The following is a 25774-nucleotide window of genomic DNA, read 5'->3' as shown; positions in this document are numbered from 1 at the left end:
ACTTGTGCTACGTAAAATAAACACTTGTGACTTGGTTGCGGTTTCGAAAATCAATTTTTTTATTTAAGACTATAAGATCTCTGGAATATTGTCATGAATGTTCAAATTGAACCGAGTAATAGTTTTGGATATACAGCCTTGAAAAGTTGCGCGCTCCGGGTCAGCTGTTTAGTGACTTGAAACTTAGAACGTGTTTTTGTTGTAACCGAGTTGTCGAAGCTGGTTTTCAAGATTTCTCGCGAACTATCAACCGATTTTAAATCTTGAAAGAAGAATTTTTTCAATTCAAAACGTTGAACATTTTTCAATTTTGTGTTAAGCCGTCAGCCACTAATACAATTATAAATTTTTTTTATATTTCCTTTTTCTAATAGCTAGTGTATGATGTTAGTCATAGATACGGAGATGTCTCATTGGAAGTAAGAGAACATATTTTTTTTGGTAAGATTTCAATCTGGCCATCGCTCGTTTCCAATTGCTAAACGTCAAGACCTCCTGAACTTTGACAGTTGTCTTTTAACAGCTTTAAAGAATTTGAAGTTTTGGCAACTGAGATCATCCCCATACATCGATTAGTAGACAGCGACTACTGCGAAATTGGGTCATGTCGCAAAATTCCTTATAAAATATGAATTTATATATCACATGAAATACCTCATTTTTATATACTAAAATGCTCATATAAGCTTAATATATCGTCAACTGAAATGCAAAACCACGTATTATCAAAAAAATCGAAATTGAGTATTTTATTACTTACGATTCACTACATTATATTATATGTATGTATCACAAAATTTTAACCACCCGCTGTCAGTTATAACCACTATATAACCAATATATAACCAATATATAACCCCTACGTAACCAATATATAAGGCTTTTATAACCAAAACTCAAATTTAGTTTGTCTTTCAGTGGTTTCTATTATATCGTTTTTCATTTGCCTGTTAACTTATGAAAAGTGATGTTACGTTATTCGGCATTTTAGGTGACGATATATTCTATATACATACATACATAAGTATATAACATCGGTAAATTTGGCATTAAATATTTAAATTGTTAATTCAAAACTAACGTTTGAACTGATTATGAGCGAATATTCAAGAGTTTCAGTTAGATGTGCCATAATCTACCTAAAATGTATTATAAATGGAATCTTACTAAAAGTATAAATAAAAATACTATATTTTATAAGTTTGCGTAAAACTATTTCCTAAGGAAATCGTTATTTAATATAATATTTTTGTACTATTTTTTTGCTATTTTTTAATAAAAAAAAAATAATAACTAAAAATTTTCTAAAATTATACTGTATTATGCTAAATACGTTATGCAATAAAAATGGTTTTGAATAATGTAAAAAAATATAAAAAAAATATGTTTTAACATAAACAAACGAAAATAACGAAAGATTTAATATAAACAGTTACAAGTTATCAGTAGATAGTTTCAATTAAATAAGGCGGTAGCAAAAATAGTTTATAAAACACATAAGAAAAATATAAATGATGCATTATGTAATGTAAGTAGACGATTTTCATTCATTGATTTTTTCTTTTCAACTATTTAAATATAATAAAAATTAATAATATTTGTGCAGACGTACCAAAGAGGGTAAATAGAGCATCAGGCGTGACCATCTACAGAAAAAAGAGAAAATAGAGTTTCAGTTAGCGAGAGTTGTTTTTTTTGTAAAACGTAAAACAAAAAAATTAAAAATAGAGTTTGTAAATGTTTGTTGATATTTGCAGATTCACTAATTTTCAGAAAACAAATCGACTAGATGACGGCGCGAATGGAAGAGAGTATGAGCTGAACAAGTTTTGATGAGAGAAATTGAGATTAAAGGGGAATTGAAAAGGCAAGTGTGGATAAAACTTGCGATTATATAAGGTATATATTATTTTGGAGGCATTTACTTGATGAATGCCTTTGAGAATTCAGTAAATTGAAATAATTAGATGTTTTAAAGGCTTATATGTATATACTAATTTATTTTATACTTGTAGAACGGCATGAATCTTAATGCGAGTATTTTATTTTCTAACAAATAATTTAATTTTTATACGTAAGACCTTCCATACTATTCATTGCCGGCTTGTTATTGCTGGCAGATTCACAGCTGGAAAAAATGTAGCATACATTTAGGATTCAATTTAAAAAATGAAGTATACATTTAGGATTGAATTGCCGTAAGAAAGAGTATTTGGCGTAAAATCGAAGTGGAAATTGGAAATATGGAAAAGATAATACTCGTACTCTATTTAAATATCTGGAAATATCCAAAAGATACTACACATAATCCATTTAAATATCTATTCATATGTCGTTGATGAGATGAGAAACTAAGGAAGTGAAAGTAGAAAAATTATGAAAATCAACTAAAATTTGAAGAAAAAGTCATCCTTTTCTCCACATTCTACTTTCATTATAAAGAAAAGAATTTGCGCTGCTTGCGGGAAAATTGAAATTTGAAAATAAGTAGTGAAACTTTTGGTTAGCAAACGGCGATTTTATCGGTTATATAACACATAAAATAATTGAGAGCGTAAAATTTAGAAAAGAGTTCGAAATGTTATGGAAATATAGCTTGGAAAATTTGCCAATTATTTTATTTCATATTTCGGGAATAAGTAACGGGCAGTTATGAGGTGTAACAAAACAAAAATAAATGGAAACGAAAACGAACGAACCTACGAATGGAGTAAATAAGACGAACAAAACAAAATATAAGAGATCATTCATAAGCATATTAAATACAAAAACAACATTAAAAACTAGGAAAAAACTAAAACAATGCAAAATCGCTAACAACAAATAAGTTATTGTTAAAAAAACTATAAAAATATAAAAACAATGTTTTGATGAAATATATACATATGTATATATATGATCTTTGTTGGGATCCAAAGAAATATACATGATAGTAAATGAAATAGTAAGCTTATAGTATGTAAATATATGTGAGAGCGACGACTGTAGCGTCAGCGACTTACCTCTTCGTTTAGATTCGAGACCAGCAGCACGTTGGAGAAGCCGCGCAGAGCGGGCGTTGCTGTTTGTAGAGCACCACTGTTGGCCAGCGCAAAGGCGCTCAAATTCGGTATGCCGCTGTTGTAGCCGCCGGCGAGTGGTGTGCCGATGCCGAGTGCGAATGGCGGCAATACGCCGGGAGCACCGAGTCCGTTCACTGCAAAGTAGTAATTTTGATTTTTAACTTTTTTAGGAAAACAAATTGAAATCGGCATTCCTGACGAAGGGTGGGAGGGGACGAAATATTAGGAACATGTGTCGGGGGTTGGACCCGTTAATTTTGCGTGTGATATATGCGTTTCTGCTTGCGCGAACTTCAATCAAACTGACGAGATTAATTGTGGGTGTGTGTTGAAAGCCTAACAGATCACTTAGTCGTGTTTACAATGCATTGAAGAACTTAACTACTCGTGCGCGTTTGCCTAGTACTACGAAAAATTATATTTAATAGTAATGATATACTACAGCGTTTGCCCGGAAAGTAATAGGACTGATTTTCTTATCCCGGGACTGTACTTCGTAGCGTGCGCAGTGCGACTGGATTTGGTAGAGGGCGTCCCGAGGTCCTGGAGAGTCAGGATAAACATTTTCACGCGACGTCATAGGTGACGAGTCATGGATCTTTGAGTATGATCTCGAGACAAAGAGGCGATCTTCCGAGTGTTACACGCCAGCGTCTCCTCGCCCAAAAAAGGGAAGATTGAGTAAATAAAAAAGTGAAAACAATGCTCATTGTCTTTTTTGACATCAAAGGCATCATTCACCATGAATTTGTTCCTCCTGGACAAACTGTCAACGTCAAGTTTTACGTGGAAATTCTCAAGGGACTCATACCAAGGGTCAATCGGATCCGACAAGGCATCGCAGCCGAATGGAAGTTGTACCACGACAACGCCCACCTTTCTTTTGAACTAAGGTAGGCATCCCAATGCTTCCGCGGCCGCCTATAGCCCAAATGTGGTCCCCTCGTACTTTTTTGTTTCCATTACCTGAAAAAGCCGATGAAAGGCAAGCATTTTGAGACAACAGAGAGGATCCAAGCAGCTTGCAATTCGACTCTCAAGGCTATTCCGGAGAATGCCTTCCGTGACGCTTTCATTGATTGGAAATCGCACTGGCAAATCAACTCAGTCATATGACTTTCCGTACAAACTCTGTAAGTTGAACTATTTTTGTTGTTGTGAGCGGTGTAACGTCCCTGGTATTGTCCGTTGCTGTAGCCTAAGTGACTCTGGGAGTTTTGGTTTTAAGTTATATAATACTAAAGAGTAATTAATACTATTTATTAATCAAAATATTTTATAATGCTCAGCGATAGCGTTGAACAGCAGGAGAGCAACTGAGTAGACAAATAGAGAGTAGAGAAAACCATCAAATACATAAAAACAAAATTCAAAAATATTCTGCCGAATGTGAGCAAGTCTAATTTCATAAAAAAAAGTCGCGAGCAGATCAGCTCAAGTATATTAATAATAAAATATCAAAACTTAGAGAGAATAAAGGAAAGATATAAATAAAAATAATTTTTACTTTTTTTTAGCTGCTAAACGAAAGATAAAAAATGAAAAAAGGAAAAAGTAAAAGTGTTACCTATTTTATCACCTGTTAGGGATGGCCGCTGTCGGGCCGCGATCAGGAGTAAGTCATTGGCATTTACCAAACCGCCGGCGGTGGGCATAATGTCGGCGCCCGGCTCACCCGGTGGCAATGATGGATTTGTGAAGTCGCGCGATTTGTCATTGTTGTATTTGACATTCAAAGCTGTCAATTTGCTGTTGTCGATGCGCAGTGTGCAGCAACCGTTATAGATGTTCTGGCCGTCCAAAATGTTCTTGGCATGCTGGGCCGAATGGGCGTCCGGATACTGGATCAGTGCCTGCAATTGAGAGTGTGCGGGCGGGGTTGTGAGACGACAAACTTATTTATATGTTTATTTATATTAATAGATTGTGTATATAAGTGTGTGTGTGTGTGCTGAGGGCGCTGTACATAAATTGTATGATGTATGAGCGCGCAACAACAAGTACAACAAACGAATTTCGTTGAAAGCATTCACACATTCACGCTTGATTTGCTGCGCAAGCGAGCATGTGTACTTTTGTACACATTTAAATACGCGTAAATATGTGTGTGTATGCGTGTGCTTGTGTGTTTGTGTGCGCGCTTATCAATTATGAACGCTGTCGCGCTGTGGTTGCCACTTGTCGTTTGACATAAAATGAAATGAAATGATGATGCTTCACAGCGGCGGCCTTTCACTTGCAACCATTGCACACACACATACATATATAAACGTGTACACATATAAGAACGTGTTTTATAAATGACTATGTGCTTATCAGCGCTTTTGTGCATATTTACCTGGAATGAATTATTCTTTGTAAATGTGACGATTTTCAGCACTTTGCCGAAACGCTGGAAAATTTGATGCAAGATATCCAACGACACCGGATACAACAGCGATTCGACAATGACGCGCAGCACCGTGTTCGGTCCGCCGGCTGTGGAGTTGGTGTTGACTGCGTTCGAGTTATTCTGTAGTACGGCGATGGTGCCATCGGCATTGGTGGTGGTAGCGGTGTTGCACAGCGGTAGCGGTGAGCCAGATGCTGGCGACTGAATGCGATAATCGCTGGACACGACAGCGGTCTGCAAGAGGAAGACAAAAACAGGAATTTCACTTTTAAATTTCTACTCGTAAAAATTATTTTAGTGTGAAATTTACTTAAATAATTTCTATTTTTAAGACATTTTAAATAATATTTAGGCATTAGTTTGAAATTAATGAGGAAAGTATATTTTTCAACTCATTACTGCAATCTAAATTAATTTTATAAAATTTTTTCTTTCTTCAAATTTGTCAAATTTGTTAAATTTACGTAAATTTGTTTTTATTCACATTTTAAATTTTATTAATTTATTTTTATTCAATATTTAATTCGTCAATTTTTTTTTATATTTCATATAATATTTGTAATTGCTTGAATAAACTGTTAGTTTTCCCCAAAATTTTTAATATTTCTTTAATTTTTTAAATTTAAAAAATTTAATTAAATTTAATTTGTTTATTTAATATACATAAAGGGTGATTTTTTAAGAGCTTGATAACTTTTTAAAAAAAAAAAACGCATAAAATTTGCAAAATCTCATCGGTTCTTTATTTGAAACGTTAGATTGGTTCATGACATTTACTTTTTGAAGATAATTTCATTTAAATGTTGACCGCGGCTGCGTCTTAGGTGGTCCATTCGGAAAGTCCAATTTTGGGCAACTTTTTCGAGCATTTCGGCCGGAATAGCCCGAATTTCTTCGGAAATGTTGTCTTCCAAAGCTGGAATAGTTGCTGGCTTATTTCTGTAGACTTTAGACTTGACGTAGCCCCACAAAAAATAGTCTAAAGGCGTTAAATCGCATGATCTTGGTGGCCAACTTACGGGTCCATTTCTTGAGATGAATTGTTGTCCGAAGTTTTCCCTCAAAATGGCCATAGAATCGCGAGCTGTGTGGCATGTAGCGCCATCTTGTTGAAACCGCATGTCAACCAAGTTCAGTTCTTCCATTTTTGGCAACAAAAAGTTTGTTAGCATCGAACGATAGCGATCGCCATTCACCGTAACGTTGCGTCCAACAGCATCTTTGAAAAAATACGGTCCAATGATTCCACCAGCGTACAAACCACACCAAACAGTGCATTTTTCGGGATGCATGGGCAGTTCTTGAACGGCTTCTGGTTGCTCTTCACCCCAAATGCGGCAATTTTGCTTATTTACGTAGCCATTCAACCAGAAATGAGCCTCATCGCTGAACAAAATTTGTCGATAAAAAAGCGGATTTTCACATTTCGAACCGAACACTGATTTTGGTAATAAAATTCAATGATTTGCAAGCGTTGCTCGTTAGTAAGTCTATTCATGATGAAATGTCAAAGCATACTGAGCATCTTTCTCTTTGACACCATGTCTGAAATCCCACGTGATCTGTCAAATACTAATGCATGAAAATCCTAACCTCAAAAAAATCACCCGTTATATATTTTCAAAAGAGTTTAATTCGTATCACACTATCACACACGGTTGCAATTAATGCGTTGAAAAATATTTATTTTTATTATTTTGTAATTACAAATGCGGAAATGCGGTATTAACGGTTTGATTTTTATTAATTATTTAATTTTATTTTTTTAATAATTTTTTTAATTATTTTAATTTTAATTTTATTAAATTAATTATAACTTTTAGTTAATTTTTTTAAATGTAATTTCATATTTTTTGTAAATTTTTATTAAATTTAAAACTTAAACTTTAATCACTATTTTTATTTTAATATTTTTAATTTTTTTTTTATTTTTGTAATTAAATTTATTTTTGAATTTTTATTAAATAAATTTCAAAATTAAAAGAAAATTTTTTAACTAAATTGACCGTTTTAAATTTTACTAATCTCTTTTATCTTAATTTTTTAATTACTTATTCTTATATTTGTTTTATTAAATTAATAAATACATTTCATTTAATAATTTTTATAATTATATTATTATTGATTATTAATTTAATTGAGTTTTTAGAATTATAACGGTTTTTTTTATTTTTTTTTTGTTTTGTTAAATTAATTATTACTTTTAATTTTTTTTTTCAATTTAACAATTTTTTTTAATTTAATCGTTATACTTTTTAAATTTTAATTAGGTTTTATTCGTTAGCTTAACATTTCATATTATAATTGCAATAAATTAGTTAGTATTTTATTATTATCATTTTAGTAATTTTTTGTATTCTTTTTTAATTCAAAAATTAAATTTTTTTAAGTTAGATTTAATTTTTATTGATTTTTAAGTATTTAAATAATATTTCTTTTTTGAAATAATTAAATTCGCCGGAAGTTTAATTTTTACTGTTTGAACAACTTAATAATTTAAATAAAAAAAATAATAAAACAATCATTTTTATAAAAAAAGTTAGAAAAAAATAATAAAAAAAATTATTTTTGTAAAAAAAAAATAAAAAAAAAATAAAAAAAATATTTTTATAAAAAAATTATAAAAAAAATAATAAAAAATTATTTTTATAAAAAAATTATAAAAAAAATTATAAAAAAAAATTATAATAAAAATACTAAAAATTAATAATATTTTTTAATATGTAATCAGTTACAAGCTGAAACACATTTTTTTACATTTTTATATTATTGTACATTAGGGTGGGTCGGAAAACACAAATAATTTTTTTCGCTTGGTACTCTGAAAAGTAGGTTCGTAGACATCTTTGGAAAAGTATAGCCAAGTATGAAGTTTTACTGATAACAGTCCTTACAGCCTTACAGTTTTAAATTTTTTCCTCATCATTGCACTATGGTCGGAAACATCACTTTTCTTGGCCAAAACTATTAAAACTTAAAATAACGGAATTTTTAACTGGAATTTGAAGTTGCAGTATAATTTAAGTGTTTTTGTATAAAATAATATTTTTTTTTTTTTAATTATCAACATTTAGAATTAAAATTAAAAAAAATGTTTACATAAAATTTTTGTTTATTTTCTTTCTGAGTTTTTATTTTTCTTAGTTCTAAATGAAAAAATATACGATACTTACGAGTAAATATGTTGTTTCTGGAAATTGAAAATATAATTTACACACGTATTTACGAAAATATTAAAATTTTATTAAACTCTTTAATTTAAAAACAATTCATTATCCAAAAATGTATTTTCCTGTTCAAGTTCTTCTGGATAATCGTCCGCGTCGCCATCCATATTTTCTAAATTCTCAGTCGCACATGTTTCACCGATATCCTCACAATACAATAATTCCTTTACTTCTAGTGGCAGCGTTAAACGCTTCCTTTGGCGCACACGTGTATTTAAGCGAAGAGATGAAATTAATGGATCCGATGTGTCAAGAGCTCTATGAAATACATCGAAAAGATTATCAATGCTGCTAGTCTTACGTGCATGGTGCAGTCTGTCGCTTTTATATATTTTGTTTCGTGACTCAGCTGCATCCTCTCCGAAGTAACCAACAGGAAGTGGTGTATTCTGCATTATTTGCTTTGAGTGAACTATAACTTTATGTACTGTGGGAGTCATTGGCAACCAGGGGTACCTGCTTTGATATAATTGACCAGTTTGAAAGCAATACTCTTCAAATTTATCCAAATTTAGGGAAAATTGACAAGATAAACATATTAATATTATTCTCATTCGAAATATTAATTCAGTGTCTACTCCTAAAATTTTCGAAAATTTATCATATTCCGTAAATTCTCTTCGCGACGTGTTGCCGTCATTTGTGGAACCACAACCACCTGCTTTCAGAACATCAACATGAAGACTTAGTTCTTTCCACAACTCATTCCGGATATACTCTTTTCAACCAAATATCAAAAACTGCTGAATTCTGTAAACAAATGACGACTGAAAAAAAAAATTTACTCAAAAACCGCAAAAAAACCGCAAATCGAGATAAACATTTTCAAAAACTAAACACTTCAAAGTAATTTTGGTTTTTAATCTTATGCTTAACACTCCTAAACAAAATGTGTTAAGCTTACTCAAACTTAAAAAATAAAATAAATTCCAAAATGTTAAAGACTTTTGGAAAAAGTTATTTTATTTTTTAGAGTATCCAACTTTTGAGTATTATATTTTACAAAATTAATAAACTTACCATCACCTTCGTGTTCCATTTAAACTTTTATTTAACACGCTTCGTTTTCAGCTTTAACAAGCAATTGAAGTAAGCACTATAAAACACCGAACGCAATTATGTTTACAAATGAAGCAAACAAATTCAACTTTGATGACTCACCGAATAACGGTGAATTGCATATTACAACAACAAAATTCATTTTTGTTTGTTTTGGAGAGTTGACTACCAGATTTCAGAAACCGCAACATATTTCGGGACTGCAAAAATTTTGACTTTTCGCCAACGAAATGAAATTTCCGACCATAGTGCATTGGATAGAAAAATTCATATAAAATGTCTCCTTTAATAAAATTTTTTATCAAACTAAATGCTCTACAAAATGGTCTCTTAAGATTCTAACGGTTGTAGTTTCATTAGCAGCAGCATGAGGTAGCTATTTAATTAAGTAATTTGTCAAATTGTCACTCTCGCATAATGAGATCACATACAAAATTTGTGTACTAATTGACTTATTTAAGCGCTTAGAGAAACTTCTAATTTATATTTTTATATGCACATTAATAATATTATTATATTTTCTTTGTCAATTTACTTTTACTAAAATTTACACTTTTCTAACCAACGAATTTCTTGCAGGGTCACCACACACCATTAAAGTGCCATAGAAAAGCTCACACATAAATCTCAATCAGAATCAATAAATTCATATTGTGCCATCGCAAAATAGAAAAGAAATCGATACGAAGAAGGGGAGAGAAAAGCAAAATGTGGATACAAATATATAATAGCCGCAAATTATATACATATTACAGACACACAAACGCATTTGATAAGTGAACCTGCTCGAGGAGTCTATTACGAATGCACACACAGCCAAGTATATAATTTAAACCCACAACTATTTCTGTGTGTGTGTGTGCGAATATGTGCTGCTTGCCAATAGGAGAGAGCATCACAGTATCGGAATACGATTTAATGACATTCGGAAGTGAATTTATTCCAGGTCGTGCTGAATTTTGATTTAAAAATCATAACGCAAACACGCTGGCTTTTCTATATAAATAACGCACACACACATAAATACGCATACGAGACCGAAGAGCACTGTGCGTACTGCACACAAAAAAAATATGAAGAAGACCAAACAAAATCTGAAGAGGATGCCCCAAGTGTGCGATTTCCGATTGACGACAGGTAGCGGACGACGGCGTCCGAGGCGAGGAGCAACGCGTAGACGGTAAATAAAAGTGAATAACGGTATGCGATACAGTTCAACAAATGCGTATATGTAACGGCAAAGTAAAGGTATAAATTTATGAATATATTCAACTGAATAAATATGTTTGCATGTGTGTGTGTGAGCAAGTGATTCTCGCATTAATGCGCTGGGCGGCGACGTGAGGACCCGCGGTGCAGCGGCGGCACTCGCAACTACAGACAAGACGTTGGCTCTTGGCTCAAGTGCACAACAATACAAAAACAAAAACAACACAATAAAAGTAAATCGAAAGCAATGGAAGAGAAGCAGGCCAGGGCCAAGTCAAATTATAGGGCGTGCACTGGCGGCAGGAAGTGTGACTTACTAAGCGTATGGGTGTGTGTGTGTATATATGTGCGAGCATTGGTATACGGCAAAGGACACTTCAGCGAAGACGATGACGCTGTTACTGCCAAGAAGATTGCAAATATAATAAAAATTGATTAGAATTGCGAGAGCACGATATGCGTCACACGCACACATGCACACATATATATATATATACATATATATATGTATACTGAAATATAAATATAAACAACAACAAAGGTGGCATACTTTTAGAGCGCAGTGTGAATGTCTAATGCATGTGTGTATAGTTGTGTATGTGTGTGCGTTCGTGCGCCTTGGCAGCACTTGACAGGCAATCGTAGCCAAGACTAAACGGATGGCGGCGCGGACGACAGTTCTAGTCGGCAGACATGCCACAAGAAATTCGCACGCACAACACACACCCGCTCTCACACACTCACACTCACTCAGGCGCTTCACTGCGAAATGTATGTGTTAGTCAGCGCCAAGCTTGCATATTTTTTTCAGCTACTTCGTTTCTTTTACTTATACTCATATCCTTCCCGTTTCCGATTTTACTTAAAAATCGCTTCCTCTGCGGGCGTTCGCCACTCCTTGTTACACTTGCTGTTGTTGTTTTAGTATTGGCACGCAGATGAATGAGCTGCGTATGCCATGAATGGTTGAGTGTTGAATGGCGCTTTAAATGATTATGATTATTAGATGATATTAGATGATTGCGCGCGGTTTCGCTATTGAACATAATGGCAGAGTGCGCAATGTGAGGCGCGGTAGTGGGGAAAAAGTGGCATCATCGCGCATATAAATGTGTTGATTGAATTTGAGAAATGTGAAAAGGCACAAAACAAGTTTTCAATTCACCGATTTAGGGGCGGTAAACGGAAAACAATGCTTTGAAGTTGTTCTATTTCTTGTTGTTTAGTAAACTGTTAACAAAAACAAGTAAAAAAACTTTTCCAAAATTAATAGCATTAAGGAAAGCGCTTCAGAAATAACTTTGGATGATCTCTATGTGCTCTTTTGCTGGTTTTGATAGTGATTTTGGTTATAAATGTGGCATGAACTGACTATAATGTCTCACCTTTCCAACACTATATGGTATGACAAAATACGAAAAGACTTTTTCGACTAACCAATATGATGTTAATCATACTCGTAATATATTTCAACTACAATTCAAATTAAGAAAACAAATTAAACATAAGAAAGGTCTTTCCGCTAACCAACAGCTGTTTCGCGCTTCCTTACATTCGCATATAAGTAAATAGTGACGTTACTAGTGCCGCACAAAACCCGAACACAACGCCAAACAACGTTTGAATACTGTTACTCACTCAAATTCTCATAAAATAGCAATTTATTCATGCATTGCTATTTACAAAAGAAAATATTGAAGCAAAATGTTTAACTGCATTTTAAACGCCGACAGCTATCACTCGTCTATATAAAATCGAATGTTTTGCAATTCAAATAGATTCGCTTGCTATCACTCCCAGCTAAGCGTATTTTATTTTATTTCGTGAAATTTCACTGTTTGTGTTGGTTTGAGTGAAGCGCACTGTATTGGCGAAGACCAACACGCACACAAATATCACACACATGCACAGTTATTTTATTTGCATGCAAAGAGTTGTTATCGATTTATTTTATTACTCTATGGAAATGAAATGAAAAAAATACACACATACATATATACATACGAGTATATATTACAGATGTTGCATGCGCTCAGCCTGGTATATTGTGGCTACGTGTAAAAGAAATAACGCTTGTGGAATTATTTTCTTAGCAAACAACTCTCTATTTATGTGGCTGTACAAATATAATAAACATCGTCAAGGATTTGATCGAAATGACGGTATACAAATAGTATTACTTTATTAATTGTGTTCACATAAGATTTTGTAGAAACATTAAGAAATTGTAGGTAAATTAAATAGAAAGCATGTGCTGAGTATTAGTAGCATGGACGAGAGTGTTTATTATTGGTGATTAATTATAATCAATAATTAGTAAGCAATTAGAGCAACTGCATATCTTAATTGAGTAAATAAGCAGCTCATCTTTACTTACAGATAGTTAGTATATTTCATAAAAATTATCTCAAATCTTGATTGAGTCAATTTGTAACTACTCCTGAGTAAAGTAAACGTACAAGTAGTAAGCTTGAGAGTGTTTATTATTGGTAATTAATAATTAGTAAGCCATTAGAGTAACTTCATACCTTAATTGAGTCAATTAAAATATCCACCTTATATCTATGTTTACATAAAGGCAGTTAGTAGTTTCGATCAGAATCATTTCATATCTTAATTGAGTAAATTAGCAATTCCCACTTACAGCCTTTTCGTACAAGAGTTAATGGATCATTAACCAACCTTCGCTCGATTAAAGCGCTATTTTAGATTGATTAACTATAGAAAATAAAAGTTTTATTTGACAACATTAGTTTTTAATCGAATACACATCGACTTGAAACTGGAATACAACTTTGAGGTATATTGCCCACACTGTAAATTAATTGTGTTAAACTCTACCGGTTATTGTCCTAGCTGTAAACTTGGTTGTGTGCGTTGATAAAATAGCCGGCAGCTGCTGAATTTTATTCAACAGAAAAAATGCAAAATGAAGAATTCAACCAAATACAAGATATCGTTGATCTAGAAGCCGGCTGTCCTGCTTTCTCAATTATAATCTGAATGTACTAAATTAATTTGGATGTGCAAAAAGGCTTTTATATATTTTTATTTATACTTAATGACAGATAGCTAATTCAAGCCATTTAAATATAGTAATTACATATCTTAATTGAGACTATTAACAACGAAGTGTTACTAAAGTAAACGTACTTAAATACAATTAGCTAAATGACAACATTAAGTGAAAGACCTATACGCTAATTGAGCATTAATGGACTTACATTTCACTAAGTGGTTATTAATTGACAATGAAAAATTACAATATTAATTTTAAATTTTTTTGAAATTTCTTCAGAAAGTATAAAGTGTGCTTCGAGGAAGTAAATTTATAGACAATTCGGAAATTTCGAGGAATCATCACTACATTTGCAATCTATATGGAGTTAATTGGGAACTTCGAACCAATTAAGAGACCATTGCTTTAACTATTATAATTGGGCTATCATGATATATTATAAGTATGTCAGAAGCTGTCGGTACGCTTTTTAATGTAGTTAATGAACTAATTGTTTGCAATAATCGATAGAGAGGATCGCTAATTGTCTAAATGAAGACAACTGCAAGGCAGAAAAATATATTTTCTTGTGAATTTTTTTCGCAGTACATTTTAGTTAATAAATATATAAAAATATACTAAAATTATAGAAATTAATCTACTTTATTAACCGGATTTCCTTGATCCCTTAAGCGAGCTCCAGAAAGACCTCAGATAATAAGTGTTTGGAGGTGATAAATATTTTTATGCTTAAAACTATCTCAAACCTAAAAACCAACGAAATATTTTGGCCACAAAAGAGTATAGGTAATGATCGAAGGCCTAGTCGAAATATAGTTTTTTGACAAAATACCGGCTTCTCAAAGCAAATGGTTTTTTGTGAAAGTATTTACAGTTAACAGTGGTTAAAAAATTATTTTCAAGATATTAATCTTTCGATCATTATCTAACAAAATATTATAAAATATCTAGTGTATTGGTTAAGCTGTTTCGGAAGAATTTTCTTCAAACTTTGGAAACAAGTATCGCGAGAGACGCGATTAACCTTTGGGAGCCAACTGCACTAAGTTTAAGAATTCATACATATTCGTACACGCAGATACCTCCGAAACTATTTGCTAGCTCGACTTAAATTTTTCGGATAATCTTTTCAACTGTATGAGCAACAAAAAATCGCTTTTTTGACTCTCAAGTAGTTATAACACTATAAGTTCTAAAATGAGCTGATGCTTACAATTTTGGTGAGTTTTTGGGCACTTTTTTTTACCATTCTGAAATCAAGAGGTAATCAAGTAGTCAAGAGTTTAACTTGTTATTATATTAATCGCATGGTAAAACAGCAAAAAATTTTCGACTTTATTGCAGACAGGAGGTACCACTGCGTACTCCCGTACAGATTTACTCAATAACATAAAACAGCACACGCGACTAACTGGCAGAATATAAAAAAGCTTTCGAACAGCAAATAGCAAAATATGAGCTTTCACATTGTGAAAGCACTCTGAAAGTTCACCAAATATTTGCGACGTTACCATAACGGTATAAAACACATGTTTGCATTGCAGTATTTCATATATTTCCATTAATTTTATAGTTTGTTGTTTGTTGACCAGTTGGCACTTCCCAGGAGAAAAATGAAGCGGACAAGCAGTGAAAGCATCGAACGGAAAGCGAGTGAGAACACCTCGCTCAAAATGGTTGACATTTTCAGAAAGAAATGAAAGTCGTACACGTAATAAAGTCATAACCGGTGTCAACGAAAAGCGGGCAATACGCACGATGAGCGGGAAGCGGTGGCAGATTACGGTAAATTTGAATGCTTACTCGCGGGACTTACTCAAAGAGGAAATAAAACTAAGACGTCAATTCGGGTATGAAACGAGGCAAAAAACTAAAGGTAAATGTGTTCGTAAAACAAAAAATCGCAACAAATATAACAAAAACAACAACGACAAGGAGAGTGAGGACAACAAAAAGCGTGAGCACAGATAAAAGCTTTTAACAAAAGTTTGCGCAAATTTACAAAGTTTTTCATTTTTATTACAAGCAGCGCAATTGAGCCAAGGCATAAAGGTGGGAGGGGGATGGTAAGTGCGCGGGCAAGTGCGCGCAGTCTTCAGCACTGGGGCAGCCACAATGTCGCAACCACAATGCCAACCGCAAAGCAGCATAAAATCCGAAAATTTAAGCACATCGAAAATAAAAACAACAAAACCAACAAATAAACGGTGGAAAATAAAATTGAAGGATAATCCGTGGCACTTTGTCGGCGGAGCGTAAAAAAGAAGCGTCGAAGAAAGCAAAGTGAAGCGTTTGTAAATTTGTTGGCGCTGAAAAAAGTTTTTAGTTATTTATGCAAAAAGCGTTAAATGAGCAGCAAAACTACAGTGGCGAGCAAAAAGTAAATGCCGGGCATAAGCACTCAACTGCAAAAACAACAACAGCAGCATACAAAAAGCGGACATTTTTGGCTTTCTTCATCAATTGTGGAAGCGCTGAGAAGCCAAAGCGTGTTTTTGCAACTTTAATCCGCAAGCAACGAAGTGTGGCAGCAAGCGAGGCGGGGCGATGCGATAGAAAGAAAGAAAATATGAGAAAGCTGTGACAAACTAAAATAAAATTTGTTCTGCTCACGCTTCAATCTCCTCCCTCACGCAGTCACTGCACTTTTTGTTTGCGCGCAAGCGGTTTTTGTCATCAACAACAGCAACAACAAGTGCATAAAGGCATCAGCTTATAAAATAAACTGACTGGGCGAAGTTAAAAACTATCGAAAGACTATATGAAGCGCATAAAAGAAGCGGTTGCGCGCATTTTAAGCTTCATAAATATTATTGTTTTCCACTCACGCCCCTCGCACGCGCCATATTTGCATGCGAGTGTGGATGTATGTGTGTGTGTAACCCTTTTATGCGCTTGCAACTTGAATATTACTCACACAAACATACAAAGAAAGTAGTGTGTATGCATCGGACTGAGTTAACTTGCAACCGCAACAAGTTAACTTCACGCATATTGTGTGGCTCAGTCACATCTGGGGTCATAAGTGACAGTTACTTGCGGCAGTAAAAGAGTGAGTACGTCCGAGTTATAGCGCCACAAATGAGGATATACAAAGCAGTAAAGAGTTTTATATTAAAAAGTAATTGAAAAAGTTATTCGCAACGAAATTGAAATGAAATTAACAAACGTTTTGAAGAAAGTGCGCATAGAAGTGTTGAAAGGCTGGGTTGGAGTGTTGTTTCACTATAAAAGTATATTTCTTATAAAATTTGCGATTTCAAGTTTTGAGAAATAAAGCCTTAGATCGATGTTAACAGTGATTTCACTTACAGCTCAGAACGCTGGTTCACTATGGTACTCAAAACTCCCATATTATTGGTTACAAACACACTCATAAATCACAGCATTATATCCTAGTCACTCAGGAGTTAGTTGCCCAATGAACCGGCCTTTGTTCGATTAATGCGCTTATTTAGATCGGTTTAGCAAAAAATAAAAATAAAATAAAAATCTAAATTTACTACATTTATTCTTAATCGAATTCAAACTGAGTTCAGATTGGATTTCAGTTGCAGGTTGTTGTCTACACTCTAAATGTGGCTGTGTTTAACTCAGCCGGTTGTTGTCCAGGCTGTGAACTGGGTTCTGTGCATTGCTAAAATAGCAATCAGTTGATGAATTTTAATCACTATAATAATTAAGGACAGGCAAGTATTAAAACTGATCGTTAACCGAGTTTATCGTTTATCTAGTAGCCGGCTGTGCCAAAGCGAATAGCAGGTTTCACAATTATGATCTCAATGTGCTAAATTAATTTGGCTGAGCACAAAAAGCTGAACTGATTATAACTCCTTTATTTTTCGGCTTTTTTATGCTCTTCGACAGAATTAGTCAAATTGAAAAATATATCGTTTTCTTATAAAGAGAGGGAGAAAATCTTCCACGCTTCAAAGTCTCCTGTATATTATACTACATTCTGTCAAGAAAGTATCCGAAATGTATAAATAAAACGAAAATTTTTCAATCACCATCAAAATTTATTTTATCGCCTTCAAAGTAACATCTATTTGAAGCGATGTACATGTGCCAATGCCCCTTCTAATTGTCAAAACATTTTTTATAGGCATTTTCCGGGATGGCCTTCAGTTCTCGCGTCGAATATGTTTTGATTTCTTCAATTGAGTCGAAGCGTGTTCTCCGAAGTGGATACCTCAGTGTGAAGCAATGTAAAAGTCATATGGAGCTAAATCAGGGCGATTCGGTACCTGTTCAATGATATTTGTTGAGTACTTGGCCAAAATTTAACACAAATACGTTAAAAAATTGTATAAAATTCTACACTACTGAGGTCGACTGACAGAAACAGCTGCTGTAAACACACTGGGTGATAGATCACGCTAATTTTAGGCATCACAAAAAAAAAAAATACCTGTCTTCCATATAAGCGGGAGATCAGAGGGAGAAATGAAGAGTTCCCGATACTTTCTTTACGGAATGTATATGGGAAAGAGATTTGTTTGCGTGTTGGGCCAAAAAAATAGTTTTCGAAAGATTGAGTCATAAGTAAAAAAAAACCGCGTTTTCAAAGTTAGTCTCTGAAATCGAAAAATTTGTCTTCGAAGTTCGAAGTTAGAGATATTGAACCAATTTGTTATTATTTATAACGTGTGATCCAAATAGAGGTACTTTTGTCAAAATTCGTATCAAGTCTTGGAGCAAAACATCAAGCGTGTCATTCGTCAGTTATCAGTGGAAATGCTGGAACCAGTCATCGAAAATAGGACTCAACGGATGAACCATCTGAGACGTGGTTGCCAACGTTTGAAAGAGATAACCTTAAAAAAATGAATGCCAAAGAATGTTCTTTCGAATGATAATAAACATTCGCCATTAAATTTGAAGTTTCTATGTTCTTTTTTAAAAAAGTAGGAAATGTATCACCCTATAGCATTTAAGTTTGTGAAAAAGTAAAAATTTGCATAGTATTCACTTTTTTCTCTTGTTTTAGTGGTGTATAACAGCTTTTGGTCTGGCATGTATAACAGTTAATCTAAAGGGTTAAAGTTAGATTTTCGAAAAAAAAATAAATGAAATTTCTTTTTAAAAATTTGTACGATTTTGGAACCTTGTAGCAACTATCATAAAAGCTCGACTGAAATTTGACAGTTATATCAGATTGAAACGAGTGGTATTAGGTAAAACTTTTCGATAAAATGAATTACAAAGCCCTAAGTTTCCTAACATTTAAGCCAAAAAGAAATAAATTGGCATGCAGTTACAAATAAGCAGACATTTTCATATATATAAAGTTCATATATTATATATACATACATATATATCATTTACATACACATGTATATTCGATCAAATATCAAACTTTGCTAGGTAGCGCGTGCTGAGGTGTTAATTCGCCTGTAAGCTTAATTGAATTGTTAATCCTGGCAGACGAATATGTTGACATGCAACTAATGCTTGTCAGCAGCCTTTGGAACACCACTTACAACAGTTACAATAAGTCAAAAACGGCACACAACTGTACGCTGTGTAAGAAATAGAACACGTCAACTGCTAAATTGGCGCAAAGTTAAGCAAATAAGCGCGAAGAAACGACAAGCGATTAAACCGCAAAAAGGATTACTATTATTAGCAACGGATTAAAGGCGGCAAGGCGCACGAACGTGGCTTAAGGAGAGCGGCAGACGTGAAAAAAAGACGGCAGCAACAATAACAATTTCAACAACGCTAAAGTGATACGTCAACACGAGCAGGCAGAAGAAATAAAGAAAACAAAAATCAATGCATACATATAGGCGCATAAGCAGCACACAGGCACGGCGTGTGGCCTATGAATCCTTTCTGGCTTTTCTGGTTTTCTTTGCTTGCCTACAAACATAGAAGTGTACAATGTGATTGTTGTTGTTGCATGTGTTGCTGTTTTATTGTTACATCTGTAGCTGTTGTTATTGTTGTATGTGTTTGATTTGCGCTAATAATATTATCTCTGGCGGAGCATACGTAAGCAGCGTGTTTATTTAATTTTCTACTTTATTTCAATCTAACAAGGCGAGAAAAGATTTGCAGCAACAGCGCACGCACGCATGGCCACACACACATGCATACATATAGCATATATGTGCAAACAAATGGCATCATGTATCCTGTCCATTTGCAGGATTATAAGGCACTTTGCTGATTTATGTGTGTGAGCGCCAGCACGCGTGAGGCTCCTTGTGAGCAAACGTGCGCGCCGCGTCACACACACATACATACATATGTATGTACATAAGAGTAAGTATGTGTATGTGCGCGCCAAAGTTTGCGCTTGTGTTTATTTGGCGTAAAAAGCTTTACCGTTATACCATCAACGCGTAACCGTATCAGCCAGCCAGGCAGCGAGGCAGCCAGGAGGTGGCGTAAGCAGCGCAAATTCAATATTATAAAAATAATAAAAACAAAAGACCAACCGAAGTGCCAAACAAATAAGCCAACGAAAATTTCAAACAAAAACAAAAGCACCGAAAGAGGTTAAAGGATTTGCGCTGATGTATTAGCACTCGGCGCACACATACGAACACACATATCAGTATGTGAATGTGAGGCAATGCCCGCCTCGTTTTGGAGCACTGACTTGCCAGACTGCCGCTGCTTGTTGCCTGCGCTCGCCGTGCCGTGCGCTTACAAGCCAGCTTAATCTTGTGTTATACGTTGTTGTTATTGTTTTTGCCCTTGCTTTTGTTTGTCTTTTGTTGTTGTTTAACTTATTTTCTTGATATTTTTCTTTCGCAGCGCGTGTATTGTTCGGCGCTAAGCGCAAATCAACAAGATGCTTTCTCGTTGTTGTTGTTGTTACTGTGCTTGTCGATACACTTTGGCCGCTGATTGCTGCTGAAGTGCGCGGCGCAGTTCTTGCAGGCGTCGGTGGTGAAGGACCGGTGGTTTTCTGGCTTTTCCACATTCGCTTGTTCTGCTTCGCCGCCGCCGCGCCAGATCCTTCGAGTGTTGCGTGAAGATTTGTGGCATCGAGCTCACATTTCTCAACATACAGGTATCAGCGCGTTGTTTTGTTTGTTTTTGTTGTGCGCTGACGTTGCGCAAGCATAAGTTAAGCTTACGTCTAACGGTATATATTTGAAAACACACACACACAAAACAATCTCTGTAAGTTCGTATTGTTTTTGCTTGCTGCTTTTCGATTTTTTCACCTTTCCGTCGTTCTCTGAGTCATCGATTGGTGTGACGTGTGCAAATGGATTTCAATTACCGTTACTACGTGCAGTGAACAGCGAATATCGAATAGAATGAGTGGTGCCGGAGCACAAAATAAGCCAGCTAACAAGGAATATTAGCCACAAAAGTGCAGAAGAAAAATAAAACAAAAATAATAAACAAAAATAAGAAATCAAAGAAAAATAAGAAATCAAAAAAAAATAAAAAATCAGAGAAAAATAAAAAAAAACGAAACAAAAAATAACGAAAAATAAATAGCGTTGGGAAGAAAAGCCGACAATACCATATGACCAAAATGGCAAATAGAACATGCCAAACAAGTGCTATGTGTTGCTCATAGGAATTAAGGATTTATGTGTATTGTAGGTCTGTTGATTTAGGTTTATGGCGCATTTGTTTTATTTAAATTTGGACTGCTAATGCTTGTTAAACTTTTTCGAATGCTAAAGACGACAAATAATGAAAAGTGGCTCGTTAATGTCTGGGTTTAAGTAATGCGCCTAGATATATGCCTTCGTTTCCTTTACAAAGCTCAGTGTGAGTACAACTCATTATTGGATTATGTTTATTTATTTGGCAATTTTAAATTGACGTACACCACATTGGAGTTGAAACAGATTCGCTGTATGATATTGAGGCTCACTTTTTTCATATTTTTAACTTTCATACAAATTCTGGTATATTCTAGTGTTCTAAATTCAAGGAAAGATAGTACTCTTGAAACAAAAAACAGAAATACTTTTTTGGGAAGTTGTCATTCAGCTTTAAATATAAATTTATGGAATTTATTATGTAAAATTAGAAAACAAGTAATAATTTATTATTAAAAAAAAAAAAAAATTATTTTGGTAGATTTATGTAGGTTGCCATATTGTTCAATAATTAAAAAAAAGTTGTGATCATTTGTCAATAATGTATTTGCTTCGCTTTCGACAAAAAGTTAAGTATAAAAAAAAAATAGGGTTGCCACACTTTCTAAATATTTAAATAGATTTTTCGTAATCGAATAAAATATAAAATATGTATCATGGGCATTAAAGGAGCAATTTCCATAGAAAATAAGTACAATAATATATAATTATGTTATGTTGCCACCTGATTGGAAATATTTAAAACTTTTAGAAATATTATAAAAAATAAATATAAATACATATGTACATATGTATGTATATAAAACATTGCAAAGAACTTTTAGGTATCAAAAGATAAAAGTAGTTTTATGAACAGATTTTGAGAGTTGCCACACTTTCAAAAAATTTAAATTAATATTTTTTGAAAGAATTAAATATAAAATTTGTAGTGAGGATATGAAAAAAGTGTTAAGGACTACAAAAAATAATATACGAATTAAAATAAAAAATTTTGATGATGCCATCTGATTTCAAGTATGTACGTATGTATATAAATTTTTTTTGAGATATTTTGGAACATGACAAAGAGGTTATAAAATATTTTAACCAAAAAAAATTGTGAAAATTTTTTATAGGGTTGCCACCCTTTCAAAATATTTAAATTCATATTTTTCGAAGAAATAAAAGAAAAAACATAATATAACATAAATAAAGGTTTTATAAAAAAAAATAAAGTATCATTGTATGATGATGCCACCTTATTTAAAATATATGCATATATATTTTTTTATACTTTAGTACCTATAGAGCGAAATGATTTTAAAGGTATCTGAAGTAAAAAAAAGACTGAAAAATTTTTAGAGGGTTACCACACTTTCAAAATATTTAAATGCATATTTTTTAAGAACTAGAAGAGAAAATATGTGGTAAGTACATAAAAAGAGTATGCTGAAAGAAAATAATCAAAACAAGTAAGGAAGGGCTAAGTTCGGGCGTCACCGAACATTTTATACTCTCGCATGATAAAGTGATAATCGAGATTTCATTATCCGTCATTTACATATTTTTTTAAACGTGATACCTCAGCTCAAATACCGTATTTGTGTAAAGTTTTATTCCGTTATCATCATTGGTTCCTAATGTATATATTATACAGAGAAGACATCAGATGGAATTCAAAATAGCGTTATATTGGAAGAAGGCGTGGTTGTGAACCGATTTCACCCATATTTCGTACATATCATCAGGGTGCTAAGAAAATATTATATACCGAATTTCATTGAAATCGGTCGAGTAGTTCCTGAGATATGGTTTTTGGTCCATAAGTGGGCGACGCCACGCCCATTTTCAATTTTTAAAAAAAGTCTGAGTGCAACTTCCTTCTGCTATTTTTTCCGTAAAATTTAGTGTTTCTGGCGTTTTTTGTTAGTCGGTTAACGCACTTTTAGTGATTTTCAACACAACCTTTGTATGGGAGGTGGGCGTGGTTATTATCCGATTTCTTCCATTTTTGAATTGTATATGGAAATGCCTGAAGGAAACGACTATATAGAGTTTGGTTGACATAGCTATAGTAGTTTCCGAGATATGTACAAAAAACTTAGTAGGGGGCGGGGCCACGCCCACTTTTCCAAAAAAATTACTTCCAAATATGCCTCTCCCTAATGCGATTCTTTGTGCCAAATTTCACTTTAATATCTTTATTTATGGCTTAGTTATGACACTTTAGAGGATTTCGGTTTCCGCCATTTTGTGGTCGTGGCAGTGGGCCGATTTTGCCCATCTTCGAACTTAACCTTCTTATGGAGCCAAGAAATACGTGTACCAAGTTTCATCATGATATCTCAATTTTTACTCAAGTTACAGCTTGCACGGACGGACGGACAGACAGACATCCGGATTTCAACTCTACTCGTCACCCTGATCACTTTGGTATATATAACCCTATATCTGACTCTTTTAGTTTTAGGACTTACAAACAACCGTTATGTGAACAAAACTGTAATACTCTCTTTAGCAACTTTGTTGCGAGAGTATAATTAAATATTTTTATGATCTTGCCACCTGAATTTCAATATTTTACGAAATTCTGTTTGAAATATTTTCAAATCAGGTAAAAATATTTTAATGGAGAATTTTAAACTTATTTAAGGCAATATACATAGAAAAAAAGATCTATGCAACATACTTATAATGGAAAATTCTTAAAGAAATAAATAAAATCATCTGCTACATATGTAGATAACGGCTTTAGATATGTATATTATATAATTCAAATTGCTTGCAGTTTTATTATTTGCAATATTTTCACAGCAAGAATTTTCTCGTTTAAATTTTGATAAATATTTGTTAGATTGCGTTTCCGCATGCACAAATACCATATAAAAATACATATGTGACACACAAACACATGTTTGACAATTCCATGTGTGCATCGTTCCAATTGCCCACTACTGCTCGTTCAAGGTGTGTGCATTACGAATATTTCTCATATACCTTCGGGGATTTAACCCTCATAGAACAGGATTTTGCAATCATCTGTTCAAGCACACCAACACTCACTCACACACACAAACGCACTGACAAAGGCATGTCGGCACAGCACAACAATAGCAGTGAAAGCAAGAAAATCAGCTAAGCAATGTTGGCAACAACAACAACTACCACTATTGCTGACACATACGAGCACACACAACAAGCAAATCATCGGAGCTCCCCTGACTGGCAGCTATTCTTGTGGCGCAGCTTGTTTGGGCTGACATTTCTTTTGCTAGCTAAAAAAAAAGAAAAACAACAGCAAAAACAACAAAGAGATATAAAAATAAATATTCATACACGTACGATGGGACCAAAAAGAATGTAAAAGAAGCGCACAACTGAAGAAAGCAATATGTCACGTGAAGACCTGAACAATCACACACTCGTACACATGCTTAGAAGTGCTTAAGTGTATGTCTCTGTGCATGAGTGTGGCGAAACACTCAGTGAATTGCGAAGACAGTTGGCGCACTGGTGGCTGCGAGCAGATGGATTTCCGAGGATTTCTGCTGCCAAAAGTGGATGCGCCGAAGACGCTGCCGAGCTCACAGATTCCGACTGGAGATTGCTGAAGAAATGAATGAAGATGAATGCAGCTGCGGTCGAGATTGAAGGATAAGTGAGGCGGTGATGACTAAACCATTTCGGCAGTGCGCGGCGGAAGATGGCGGCGAGTGCTTCAGCATGTGATGGGCACTAATGGCAAAAGGTGAAGCAGCCGGGAGACAGGTAACGACAAACCAAAGTACAAGCACAATATAAATTTGTTTGTTGTTTTACTTATTGCCGAGCGTATGTGCGCTAATGTGGCACATATGTGTGTGTGTGTGCGTTAGTTGGGGATTTCGAGCTGTTGCGACTGTTTTTAGGGATCAAATGTGACGTGTGATTGTTTTTGTGGGTAATTTTGATAAATTAATTTTTGAGCTGCCACAACAGCAATCGGCAGAAGAAGCACTAGCTGAAAGGGTTAAAAGGGTGCAACGCAAAAATATATGCTTGTTCAAGTGTGGGTTGTTCAGCGGGTGAGCGCTGAGCAGCATACAAATACAAATGGAATGGAAAGCAAGCAAAGCTTTTTACTACACACATGTTTACATATAAATGTGTATGTGTGTGTGTGAATGTGGAATGAGAGGAGTGGCAAAAGCGGATTACAAGCTTAATTCAGCTTACAAATACATGGGCAACAGTCTATGTCCACATAC

At 34.1% G+C, this 25774-nt stretch overlaps 1 protein-coding gene across 12 annotated transcripts in view; it reads right to left on the bottom strand.

The window, feature by feature from the left end:
• LOC105227019 (polypyrimidine tract-binding protein 1) overlaps window positions 1-25774 on the bottom strand; it is a 498255-nt gene that overhangs the window by 48212 nt on the left and 424269 nt on the right. For 7 of the 12 annotated variants that reach the window (XM_049450402.1, XM_049450400.1, XM_049450399.1 and 4 more), the window contains 4 exons: window positions 5401-5688; window positions 4642-4915; window positions 3003-3256; window positions 1613-1646 (listed from right to left, as the gene is read on the bottom strand). In XM_049450402.1, the coding sequence (XP_049306359.1) occupies window positions 1613-1646; window positions 3003-3256; window positions 4642-4915; window positions 5401-5688 (850 nt within the window). Of the gene's footprint in view, window positions 1-1612; window positions 1647-3002; window positions 3257-4629; window positions 4916-5400; window positions 5689-25774 lie in introns of all 12 variants that reach the window. The other 5 variants (XM_049450405.1, XM_029550514.2, XM_029550515.2 and 2 more) reach the window with 5 other exon arrangements.

The sequence above is a fragment of the Bactrocera dorsalis genome, chromosome 2 (genome assembly GCF_023373825.1).
Source record: "Bactrocera dorsalis isolate Fly_Bdor chromosome 2, ASM2337382v1, whole genome shotgun sequence".
Lineage (NCBI taxonomy): Eukaryota > Metazoa > Arthropoda > Insecta > Diptera > Tephritidae > Bactrocera > Bactrocera dorsalis.
The sequence above is the reverse complement of the archived record's forward strand: the minus strand, read 5'-3'. Positions and strand labels throughout refer to the sequence as shown.